The sequence below is a fragment of the Mycetomoellerius zeteki genome, unplaced genomic scaffold, assembly GCF_001594055.1.
Source record: "Mycetomoellerius zeteki isolate Tzet28-1 unplaced genomic scaffold, Tzet1.0 scaffold93, whole genome shotgun sequence".
In the NCBI taxonomy this organism is placed as follows: domain Eukaryota; kingdom Metazoa; phylum Arthropoda; class Insecta; order Hymenoptera; family Formicidae; genus Mycetomoellerius; species Mycetomoellerius zeteki.
In genome coordinates, this window is record NW_017257968.1 from 299293 (window position 1) to 313224 (window position 13932).

Genomic DNA, 13932 nt, shown 5'->3' on the forward strand with positions numbered 1-13932 from the left:
TCAATGGACAGAAAATCGATTCTCCCACACCTATCAATATCGTTAATAAGAGATAGAACGATTCTCTTCTTTCTAAATGCCAAGTACTAATTAGGGAGAACTATAATCGATCCTTGCGCAGTCAATGTTCAAATTATGCGTTCAGATTGGCAATTAAAATACATTTTATTTAATTTAAATCATCAAAACTATCTCATAGGATTATTTTAATGTATAATTGTAAGAAAATTAAATTTTTTCTGCGTACTTTATGTAAAATTTTTAATTCATAATATAAATACATTCGTTGTATTTTTTTAAATTATTTGAATTAATTCTAGCAATTTTCATGAATATTTTCTTTTAATGATGATTGTCATAATAATGATTATCACTGTGCTTATTAGACTAAAATATTCATAGGATTAACTTTTATATGAAAATTTATAGTATCTTATACAAGATAATACACGTGAGACCATCTTTCACATAATACACGTGCGAGAAACAGCGTCATTTGTGGAGTACTGTTTTTTCTGTTTTTGAGAAACATGCACCACGATGTAATCCGTTGGCGGTAAAACAACTACGACGAACGAGGATTTCCAACACGACTCTGATTAATTTCTATTCGCCGCAGCTCGTGTAACGACTTCAAAACGACGAATAGTAATGGTGAACGCGTCCTCGTCGCGTCGTTTGTAGTCAAATGATAACCACCGCGTTGCGCTAATGAAACATTGTTTACGACAAAAACGTAAAATCCCGAACATCGGGGACGGATGTGGTGAGTTTCGGTAATTTCCGGTGGGCGAGGAATACCGGCAGGAGTTTCTCCCTGCAAGAACGCGGAAAAAAGAGAATGCAAAATAACGACGATATTTCATCCTGTTTTCCTTTGCGGATAAAGAATACGACGATAACGAATGCGCGTCCAATGCCGCTAGAATCTTGTTGGGACGGAAAGAATAACAACAACGTGTTCGGAATAGAATCGATTTCTTTAACGCGAGAGATTTTTTGAAAATCCAAAACGTCAGTTTTTTTACGCGGCCTTTTTAATCGTATTATTCTAAAACCTTTAATTTGTGATTGATACAAATAATTCCCGTTGATAATTATTATTCATACTAAAGCATATAGCTTTCTGTACATTTTGCCTTTTATGTGATTCGCGATTTTTTAATAAGAAATCTTATAAATATTATCCAATGTTACCCGACAAAATATATTAGAACATCAGAATACCGTCAACAAAGAAGATTTTTTTTCAGTTATTTTCAATAACTGAAATATATCTCTATAAAAGTAAGTCCCAGAGAGAAGAGAGCTTCAATTATGCAATGTATTGTGTGCAGGATGTACCTCTCGTTACAAATTTCGCGATAAATTTAACAATGATGTAATTGAATTACATCGATTCAGTGTAAAAATTGGAGCTCCAAATTTCCAAGCGTTTTTCTGGACAGGATTTTCGGAGTCATTGCACCTTCGCGAACCGGTCTCGCCGGTACCAGCAACCGCCAGCTAGTATCAGCAGCATCTGGACCAGCGCTCGCTCCGTCTCTGGCTCTGTAGTCCGGTACAACGCGCTCGTCACCAGGACCACGCCCTCGGCGAAGAACCGACGCCGACGCCGTCGTCCCTTCCTCCCCTCTTGAACGTCCGCTCCGTCGCTCTCGACCTCTCATTCTCCCTCTCTCTCTCTCTCTTTCTCTCCCTCTCTCTCCCTCTCTCTATCTCTCTTTCTCCACTAGCAACCCTTGCGTCCCGCCCGCCACCTCCTCGCCAGCCAGCCTGATGGCCCCCCAGGATCTCCTCATCAGAGCGACTCGACTCGTCGTCGACGGTGACTCGCGCGTTGCCCCGCGCCAGTCCGCCACCGACCTCGCGATCGTCCACGTCGTCGTCGTCGCCACCCGTCGTCGCCGTCGCGTCGTGCCGTGCCTGGTGGTGGTGGTGGTGGGTGAATGATCAGTGCGCGCAAAAGGGAGAGGGAGAGAGAGAGAACCGGAAACCGAGCACATAACAGTCGTTGACTCGGGGGTGATCGAGGTGGGCCGGCGATCGATCGATCGCCAATACCGGGATCGGTCAATCCGGGATCGAGGAGAGCGAGAGACGCGCGATCTTGGTCCCGGGGGTTGTTGCTTGGATGACACTAGAGTGGTGGTGCACGTTGCTGATCGAACAAGAGTCAGTGTACGGTGGTCTTAGGACGTTCGGTATCCACTGGATTCCAGAAGGACTGCACGGAGTCGCGGAAGACTTGCGATAGATCGTCAAACTCGGAAACAGCCGCGTCATATGGTACGTTACAATCACCTGTCATGATAGATGTTGCGTACTGTGTAGATGGATTTAGGATGTAGCGGAAGACGAGTAGGAAGGATCGAGCAAGTGTTGAAACGTTATTTGGTCTGGTGTAACGAGCCAGAGCGGTACTTGCATGACAACAACGAAATGTTGAACGTGACTGGTCGGAGCCCGTATAGCTACAGTGAAGTCACGTTTCTACGTTTAACTCTTAACGAGAAGACGCGGAAAATGTATGTTTCTTTTGAAAATACTCCAGGTGCATCCATACGAAGAATAAAACGAGAAATAAACTGAAAACGACGAGTTGCAATTTTTATGAAGAAAATTGGTTTCCTTAAGTTCCAAAATTTGTCTCGAAATGTCACACTGAAAGTTTGAGTCATTTATTTTCCGATAAAATTTATAGAAATAGAATATGAAAAATTATTAGGAGTTTATTAAAATGCTGTTTATTAAAATGTATATTTTAAATAATGAAAAAACATGAAAACATTTGCATTTAAAATGCAAAAGCGATTATCAGAAATGAATAATTACAGTATGTGTGTGTATGTGTGTGTGTGTGTGTGTGTGTGCGTCATAAATTTGTAAATTAATAACGATGACAAAATAAATATATTTGTACAAGCACAAATGTACTTTTAATTTATGTAAATGTAAATGTATTTTACAAATGTGTTGTTAATTTTGTTCATATTATTAAATTAAAAATTAAAATGTTGTAATATTAATTTAACTCGATAAAAATTTTAATAAACATTTGCATCTTTTCTTGTGATTTTGCACACTTCGGTATTTGTTATCGTTGAAAACGGAGAAGTCGAATCTCTGACGAGCTCGTAGCTCGTCGTTATAAATTTTGCTACGATATAATTTTGTTACGCTCGCGTTGGCGTGTGGGAAATATACTATACTACGTTTTCGCGTTGTTTTCGATGATGTAACTGCGTGGCGACGACGACGAGACGGCGGCTCGTAAGAGCGTGAGACTCGGCATGGCGCCGAGCGGAATTTCGACGTTCGCATATAGAGCACACACACGTTACCTTCACCAGGAAAACTGCCGTCTTAATTAAAATCCTACAAATCCTCTAACTAAAATAAAATCGAGGAATCGCTGGAGGAATGAAAGAGATGACGAGATAGTTGAGCAATGTCAACATCGTTCTATTCGGTAACAAGTCCCGAAGTAGTAACTGATCGCGTGCAAAGATGGTCAAACATCGAACCGCGAAGAGACGAGTTTTGATACTGGTTAGACTATCGTTAGCTTTACCTCGTTTCATCACCTATAAATTGCGATTCGGTTAAAAAGTTAATTAATTGAATGCCGGTGTAATTAATTCTTTTAAGCTTGATGACACCGTGGTGATCTTAATTAATTACTTTCATCAGACACGCTCCGTTTTATTCTAGATTGCATAATTTCAACCAACTCTATTTGCAACATCATAAACAGTAATTATTGTTAATTGGCTTTTACATATACTGCCTGCGTCGCATCATATCTTTTATAGTCCGATTTTCTGCGTCAAGTTAAAAGATAGTTTCATAAGAATGAAGTTTGCTGCAACGTACGTTTTATTATTTAAAAAAAAAATCAAATCGTTTATTCTTGACTTGTCGAAATCGTAAAAATTCATTCCTTCATCTTCTTTTCGAATATCTATATATCGCGGCTGCAGAGAAGCTATACTCGAAATTATAACGCTTTCGAACGCTGGCGCGTGACGCGAAGATCTCTCACGTTGACGTTTATTGAGTCGGCTCGGATATCTTTCCGAAGGATTTCCATATGGTTCTGACAATGTGTAATTTTTGGGGGGCAATAATTGACATTGCCAAAAAAAAAAAACGAATTAATCCAATGGATGTAAAAAAAATTAACAAAAAAATTCAAACCTTCAGCCTCACATTCAGCTATTTATATAAATTAATTTTTCTTGTAATTACATGGCTTAACTCATTCTATCAACTTGAAAATGAAAATCATTCAACATAAAGACAGCTAAATTTCAATTTTCAAATGATGTTTATCAACATATTAACGATCAATCGATCGATTGTTAGCCTTACTGATCGCATAATGGAAATCTTTGCGATATTGCATTTTAATAATTTTTGTCCGAAAAAATAAATGTTAATTCCAGAGCGCAATATTTTTTGCAGTCAATACGCATAGAAAAGTGCAGTATCGCGTTTCTGTGCCTTCGTGAGACGTCGTCTTCATCAAATCTCGTCAGCATCAATCTCGAACGTTGACGTATGTAAAAGTGCAACAGCTCCGCTATCACACGTGTCAGTGACACACGAGTTCTCGCTGGAAATAATACGCGTATACTATGAATGCACAAACGTCCGTTATATCCGTTATATCGAATACATCAGAACATGCGCACTTCCCTTCGATCAATATAATTTTTCAATAAATATGGAACTGACGTTTCATTAAGAAGCACTTAAAGTAGAGTTACGAAGTAAAATTTATTATTCAATATTAAAAATCTCAAACTAATTGCAATAAGGAATACATAACTTCAACGGCAAAAAGAAATTTACGTTTTAATGGACTTTAATAAAAACATCGTTTATAAAGTTCACCATCTTTTGTTGACTTTTAATTTCTGACTCTTGAAATCTGTTATAAAATTTACAGTTTGCAGAAAATACTGACTCTTTGCATACATTCTATTGCGTCTGTATACGATTTAAGTGCCATAAGTGCATAGTTCGTGAAAATAACGACGAGTGGCCGAAGCATGTCGGAAAATTCGAAATGTTCGCGACTAATGGACCTCGCTGAGTCAGCAGTATTTCCTGGGGTAACACGCGAAATACTTGACTCGTAATTTATCTCAAGTTACTCTCGGATTCCATATTTTATCACAATAAATATTATATAACACAAAATTTTGTATACATGTACGATAAATTATATAATGATATAAGAAACTATAAATTTACAGAACTTATTTATAATAAAGCATGAAAATTTATATATAAAATTATAAAATGGTACCAAAAAACAATGAAAGAACAAGGGCAGTAGGAGTCAAGCGCGGGAGATGTTACGCAAATAACACGACTATCGTAGCGTGAAACTTTTTTATTTTACTAAAGCGCTAAAATGGTACCAATTTGTTAAATTACACTCTTGAACTTTTATATAAGAGTTTTTTATTTTTTATCTAAAAATCAATATCAAAAGCATTTTAATCATGCTGCCTTAAAAATGAGCGAGTTAAGTATTCAGAAACAGAAGAGATCGGAACAATAGATCTCATGTGGATGCTTACGGCAGAAAAATGCGCGAGACGTCAAGTGTCGTATCGATTGTCGATTCCGCTGCAAATCTTTGTTTGGGGGACAATTGCGTATCTTGAAAATTACAAAAATGCGCAATTTATTAGGAATTGACCAATAAAATTATAAATATTCTCTAAATTCGATCATTTTTGTAATTTTCATTTTGTTTCAAGATACACAATCGACTCCCTGATGTCCGCGTGAAATAATCTCAAAATAAGATGCCTAGTTTGCGGAAGGAGATAATAAAAAAATCGACACTCAATCTAAATGTAAACGTAACTGGGTATATAATGCTCGATAACTTTTACAACGGTCATTAGTAATTGTCACGGTAATCAATCATCGTTGAGGACAGTTTGAATAGTGTTAATTCTTATACTAACAAAGGATGTAATGAAAAATCAGATAATTGCGGCATAAATTATCTGTCGTCAATGAAAAACGTACATGATTAACTACCTCAACTTTCTAAGGGAATCGAACATCCGAAGGGTTTATCCCGACGATAAATGAGTATCTGGCAATTGGCGAGTATGTTTATCGGGGTCGGAAAAGGAATTTGCCGTCATAAATTTATCGTCTTATTTACTCGCATCAGCGACTGTGTTTGCCGGCAAGTATCGAATGCGAGAGCTGCGATATACAGGAAGAAATAGTTCGGATATGTGGGCAAGTAGATCGAGTAGGATGGGGCATATATATTCGTTCGATGTATCCCGCGATTTTTCGCAGAGGACGGGTTTCTTCTTCTGACGGTGGGGCGGGGGAGATCGACGGGTTAAAAATGCCAGTTATTTTGCGCGCTTTATTTATACCTGCCTTATATTTCACGGATGCTGGATTTATCACCGGCTTTCATTTCCCGTGAGAGATACCGATATATGTGTGCCGAAGCATTAATTTCACGCCCATTCTTACATTTTTCCTCCCCTTCGTCCCATTCGAAATGTGAGCGAATTATTTTCGGCCGGAATTCTACGCGTCCACGCTGATTCATGCGTGATTTAAATCATTAGGCCGCGGAATCTGGTATGTACGAGCCCATGAGCAATTATGTAAGGCGGATCGAGATTTATGCACGATATTGTTGCCGCTAATCCAGTCATCGTGTGAGTCCTTAATAGGAAAGAGAAAATCACGCGGCGTATATTGAGATAAATGGCTAGAATTCTCTCTTCATAATTTTTATCCCCTGTGGGTTATAATCACAATTTTATGAATGTTTTCATGCTGCGTTATAAATATTTGTCTTATATAATCTGAATTTGATGATATCACGTAAATATGTGATAGTAAATTGTATAATTAACGAAATGGTATTGAATTACTTATCACATTACACGTGTGTCAGATTATATCACGTATGGAAATTTTCGAAGTATATTGTCATTTGATGCACAATTTATTATATAGTACAGATAAAATTGCAAAAAGAAATATAAGTTTGTTAAAAAATAAACTTGTACAATAAGCTAAAAAAATGAAAAAGTATTGTATTTAAGAATCTTTTCAAAGATTTCTAAGTTAAATTTTGCTTAAGATTTTTCTAATTCTACAAACAAATATATTTCATACATAAATGGATTTATCGATTTAATATTCAACATAATTTAATGTATTACATTTAAGGACTTGTCAGATAATTATTACCTTCATTAATTTCATTATATTGCGGCGCAGTTGTGCAATTGTATATTCTTATCCAAAGTTTTAAAACTTATTCTGCAATAACAAAAAATGTCGTCGGTTTCTTTAAAGATGCATATTTTCGAGGGAAATTTGGCGTCGCATCTCGAGGTAGCGCGAGTTATGAAGTTGTTAAGATACGCGATTTGCTTTATGAGACACATAACGTGTACATATATACGTAAAGTAAACATATAGTCGTGATTAGTCATATAAAACAGGTTACAAATCTACATAATAACGTGTTGCGTAATTAACGTATACTGCTTTGCATTTTCTTTGTAACATCTCATTTATAACATTGCAAGCTCTCTTTTGTAGCCAGCTTAAATACGAAACGATGCGCGTCTCGTAGGAAATAACGACGTGTCTCGTATTACCGGTAATTAGGAATAAAGATACGGTAGTGCAGAGAACGGCTTACGAATTCCAAATGATTATCGATTATGTAATCGTACACGTTTCTACAAGCACACATAAATCTGTCGATTATTCAGCGACGACGGGCTGTTAGGAGCGGCCAACCTGAGAGGGCTGTAACTCTCCGGCTTAAGCGTTTACGCAGTTATTGTTCTGTGATAAATTGCCGGAGTATGCACGGTATGCGTTTTGTGGGGGTCTTCTAAGCGACAATCCGTTTTGTTAATTAGCGCGTGAAAACGATTTGCAGAATTTACGAGGCGTTTGCGGTGACAGCCGCAAGGAGTACTCCATTCTCACGAATTTAGACAGGCGTGTACATGATACGTCTTCCCTCTTCTGTTCGCGATTTAAAGGATAGACACTAACGTCAGTCACGTCCTTTGATTTTCCTGACGATGACAATCAAGTTATAATTAAAGTCAGGATAATTGCGTCTCATCGTATTTCTCAGCAGCAAGCATTTTCAAGACGTTCGCAAATGCGCTTTGAAAATGCTATCAACAGCGACAGCATTCTAGAATTAAAGAAAAGAAAGAAAAAGGAAGATATAATCATGTTCCAGGACAAACGTGCTTGATATTAAATAGAGATGACAATACGACTGTAATTCTTCGTAGAAACAGAGATCGCGATTGCTAGTCTCGAGTACTAGCTCATCGACTTTCATGTGGGAGCGGCGTCTTTCGGGAAAGATGTATTTAAAAACATGTGCATCGAAAAAGCCGACTTGGAGCTAGCTAACGCAAGGAAGCTTTGAGCGCTCTTAAACTCGAGACCCTTCAAACCTACTATTCTTCTTATTGAAATATAAACAGTCACTTGGGAATTCAATATCGACTTCTCTCGAAACTGGATTTATCTGCATATAAATTCGTTTCTAATAAATAATTTAAAACGGTTGATGAAATCATACAAAAACCACATGTTGTATAACGTACGTGGATTTAAGCTAGTAGATGCGGAGAGTTGTCGACCGGCCTCCCCAGTGGATTAGCCTGTTACATGACCAGTCTGTCGTTCCGTGTATTTAATTGCTGTAACCATCCGCAGCTCGCGCCAAAATTCAGTATTTCATCAATAAATTTACCAGCTAATTCTATCTTAAATATGTCAGCAAATCATCCATTTTATCGAAAAAGATTCCAAACTAATTGTATGATAAATTGAGTTCCGATGAAATGAGTCAATTTTCACATATAATGTAGCTTATAATGTGGTAAACTAAATAATATTATACATACAAGAGTTTTTACTCTTTAAATTCTTTGGAGTGGAATCTCACTCTAAAAAGTGAAAATTGAGCCAGTCTTGAAAAAGAGTGACTCAATTTTCAATCTTTAAGAGTAAGATTTCATTCGAAGTGAGATTTTGCTTTCCAAAGTGATTCACACTAGACAATTCACTCTAAAAGTTTTAAAGGATAAGCTGTGGTGTAAAATTTGTGCTCATAGAGCGCTTTTGATACATCGTAGCTCAAAAACTATTTATTATTGAGCCTAAAAGCTAACTTATTTCACGGATCCAATTTTCTATATAATTAACGTGAGAATCTTGTCATAGAATAGAAGACAATATTAATATATGGCTCAGGACGCTCGTACGGAATACAAGAGATCCGGGTTCGACTCTCGGCCGAGGTAATATTTTTCGCAATAAGTTTAATTACAGTTTTTTCAGCATATTAACATCTTTGAAATAGAATGCCTGATTGAGCATCGAAATTATTAGAATTTAATTTAATTCGCAAAATTACTACAGTGGTTTAATTGTATTTAGTCCGGAAATATTTCGGTACACAGTTCGTTAGACTACAATTGTGATATATATGTCAAGTACATATATATCATATTTATTATAGTGATCAAGATTGAATTATTTAAAAGCATTTTAAGATCTAGCTTCGACCGTATAGGGCTTTAATTTATCGGTTATGTCTCTCACATACACGGTCTGAAAATGATATTATTAATATTAATACAATTTATAATGATTTTTTGTTGAATCAGTTTTTCACGAATATGCGAATACAATTCTGTGAAGCAACAGTTTTCGTAATTTTTTTCTATATATCCGCTAAAATAGACTTGTTAAAAAATATTGAAATTAATTTTTTATATGTATGTGACCAGTAGAAATGTTATTTCGCCTTGATTTTTCGATTGTGACGCAGAATGAGAATAAATAAATGATTTCCATCTCTGTGAGTCGACTTGACGAAGAGCCAAACATCTGGGTTTTGTTTGCTGCACTCCATATTGATTTTGGAATCACTGCAGTACAGTGATATCGGAACATCATGAAGAAACTCAAACCGAAAATTAAATTTATGAGAATTTCTCGTTTTTCAAGAAATTGCGATTGTTGAAATCATTTCGAGATAATTCTTCAATTGCACATTCAATTAGTATCACATTAAACCCTCATACAAACATTCTAAACAAAATTAAACTTCAAACATTGTAACATAGCTATGTAATATCCGATTAGAACTTTACAAATCAATCACAAATTTACTCGAGTCTTTCTAAGAATTTTTATACAGTATTTCAGCGATATTTCAAGATTATATTTCGCTTGCAAAAATAACAAAGTGAATCGTTACGAAGTGCGAAGCTAAAATTGCCGCGATCGTTACGGTATCGCTTTGCGGAATGGAACTGATAACATTGGCGCCATAGGTTTGCACCGACAGAATGGCGATAACAACTTCGGAACAAGAATTCAGAGGCCCAATGGTGTGGTCAATAACCGTCCTTCGAAAGAGGCAAGGGCTCTCTCGTGTTGACTGCTTACAAAACGTTTTAAAAATATCTGCCACGAGCGCAGATGCCCACGCGGTACCTTGAAAACTTTCCTCATGAAACTATGAAATTCTTTCCATTACCTACGAATTTTTAACGGAAGCACTGTGAATTATTTCGGACGAATCGCCCTGTTTACTGTAATGTATTTTTAAAATACCTCCTCTCATATACCTGCTCCGCCGCGTAAAATTACTTTCCTTAAAATTCTAATTTAGTCATATTTAGTCTATTTTCAAATTTCTGCATATAAATAATTATATTTTCGTAACATCTAATGTAGGAACGAAATAAAAAACATTGCATGATTGTCGTAGTAAAAAATAAAAGAAAAAACTAATAAACGTATACGTAAATAAATTTATATTTCTGATTATAAAACTTGTCATAAATATAATGAAATGTTTTATATTTTGCTGTCTTAAAATTAAAGAGGAATTAAGCTGCATGTATTTTATTTAGAATATGAAAAATTTATTCCCGTAGGACAAGTCCTGTAAAGGTAAAACCATTCACATTTGGTTTCCTATTAGGTCATGCAAAAATGATATAAAAGAAATAAAACTTTATTTGAAAATGCCAATGTGCACACACTTGATGCTTTCATAATACATTGTAAAATTATAGCAGCAGTAAAATTACGATGAAAGTCGATCGGGAGGAGGTCCTTCTTCACTCTTTTTCTCAGAACAGTAAACAACTGTAGAAGCTACTATAAGTTTTGCCAGGGCACGTCCACGAATGTAAATAGAAGTGAAACGCAAATAGAAGTAATTATAATCCCGAACGCCAAGCAAAACCTCGGGTTTCATTTAGGTTTACAAAAGAAACGCTGTTTCGAGCGATAGCCGAGGAACTAGCAAAAATAAGTTCGAAATTACCAGTAATTTTATTGAAATCTTTTACACGCTTATTCGAATTAAAAAGTATATTTTTGCACAATAAAAATGTCTTTAAAGTTAAAATTAAATAAGAATTAAAATCCGACCGTGTAAATGTACAACATACATTAGAGAGCGCCAATGATCGATCAAAGTTAGATGTTATGAATACAATATATATTCTTAATTTTTAAATTTTAATTATCTCAAATGTGACTGTGCGCCGAAACATTCGGACATTAACTACAATTGATCTGAGACACTAATAATATAAATGTGATGAGGAGTCGAAATATTCGGACATTCCTATATATGATAATAATTCCCCCCTAAATTAATTCGGTAAAGAACTTATTGCGAAAAATATTACCTCAGCCAGGATTCGAACCTGGGACCTCTCGACTTTCTGGGGCGAGTGTCTTAGCCAGCTCGATTACTGAGACAGTCGATGTTTTTAAATTAAAACTTATTTATAGCAAATATTTTACAAAATCTTATAAACTTGATAGTATTTATTAAAAGTTAAAGTATGTAAAAAAGTAATTAAATCACCCCATATTTTCTTGAAGCTTTTTCCAGGATAAAGTAATACGATGCGATGATGCAGTGCATGAATAATTCATTTGCGAGAAGTTAAATCACAAGACCGTCAAATTGAATTTAATTAACGCACGGATAAACTAACGCGTACCGTAACGAGAGCAATAAATTACGGGACAATACGCAGATAGGAAGAAACTGATCTTTAGCAGAGTTGCGTAACTCCGACAGCGCGGCTACGAAAGTCGATGACGATTCCTCCAACGTGTGACTGTTGCGCGAAGAAGAAGCGTTCCTGTCCCGTGTTTGCAAGTATTTTTGCACCATCATCCCCTCGACCAACCCGTCAGGCGATAAAATAAAGTTGGAAGTTTTTAAAGAAGAGAACGGTAGCGTATAGGGGCAAGAACAATATATATCAGTGAGGAGACATAAAAGGAAAAGACTACGACTTTTCTCCCTCTTGCTTTCTTCCCCTTTCTTTTCTTTGTCTCTTTTCTTTACCGAAATGACAATCTGTCTAATATTAAGTACATACTTTTAGGTCCGAATTTATAGGCCGCCATCGTAAACGTGGAGCAAATGCAATTGAGTTCACTCTATCTCGACCGTATTAACGTGAACATCAATTTCAATTTACAAAATTCTTTGAACACCAATGGTGAATCAGAGGGAGCAAAAATCAGTAATTAAATTGACATTATTAATAATCAGAGTCAATGCGTGTCAACTTCCAGATTAAAACTCGACACAATACATTGTATCAGCTTTTTCCCCCCGAACGAGCTCCACACGCAAGCACGTAATTCCATCTGTTTAATTATTAATTAATTCAGTTATGGCGAAATTCGGATACAGAGAAATAAAGGGCTTTCTAGTTTTGGTCGATTAAGCAAATCAGTCGACCGTTCCATTCCAATATACTATAATCATTAATTGAAGCTATAAACTATGCATAATAATTTTGTAACTGATATACATATTTATATATAACATAAATAAAATATTTTCCGCTCTATCACGATTTTCCAAACATTTCCAGATTTAAAAATTAATACCAAAATCGGATAATACAAAAATTTCATTCAAGTATAAAATTTTATTCTTATAAATTACATTTTGCGCGAATCGTATTCGACAAAAAGCGTTGTGCAATAGAACAGAATTTCAACTTTCGACCGATTGAGCAGTCATTGTTTAATTGTGCGCAATTAGGTGCCGTCGATACGACGGTTCTCCGCGGTGCATTTTATTGCGTTTAATTCGATAGAAACTGTTAAAGAGAATACACGGATACGCAGTGGTGTTGAAATGCACCATTACATTAGGACGAATATCCATTATCGAGGTTCGAAATGGACGCGACAGTGACGGATTAAACTCCACAAGTGCCAGCAACATAATTTAATAATAAAAATCGTACGTAGAGGGATTGGCCGAATTAATGACAATCTACATGGATAATAAAAATTTGTGCCGCGACGAAATCAGTAGCAGCTCGAAACGCAAAAAAATCTGTCCCAGTTGAGCTTATTTAAATATTTCTATAAGAAACCATACTGTGTTTCCAACTTGGTCCTCAACTTCTTCAGTTTCTTGCGATAAATCGGAAGACACGACGGAGGCTGGTGCCAAGTGTACAATAAATAATGCTTTTGCGAAAGTTATAACTGAAGGGTGCTACTATCTTCATGAGATATGGACTTTTGAAACATATACAGGGTGTATCTAAAATAACGTACACTAATCATACAGTGCTATTCCTAATAAAAAACTGAATCGAAAAGTACCATTTTGCAATTTTCGCAATAGTTAACAAGATATTAATTACTAAAAATCGCTATAAATATTGGTTTTCAATAATTTTTTTACTCAAATACTATCAACTTTACAGAAAAAACTGCTAGAGATAAAAATTGTTTATTTTCTTCTCATAAAATTATGAGAATTTTTTCAGAATTTTTTAATACCGTATTTTCTCATGTTGGTAAAAA

General features: G+C 35.9%; 1 protein-coding gene across 1 annotated transcript in view; it reads left to right on the plus strand.

The window, feature by feature from the left end:
• Positions 1–1792: 1792 nt before the first annotated feature.
• Positions 1793–13932, plus strand: part of Ptp36E (protein tyrosine phosphatase 36E) — a 65824-nt gene continuing 53684 nt past the window's right edge. Inside the window, exon 1 of the mRNA XM_018460250.1 lies at positions 1793–2289. Coding sequence (XP_018315752.1) covers positions 2287–2289 — 3 coding nt within the window. The 5' untranslated portion in view covers positions 1793–2286. The remainder of the gene's footprint in view (positions 2290–13932) is intronic.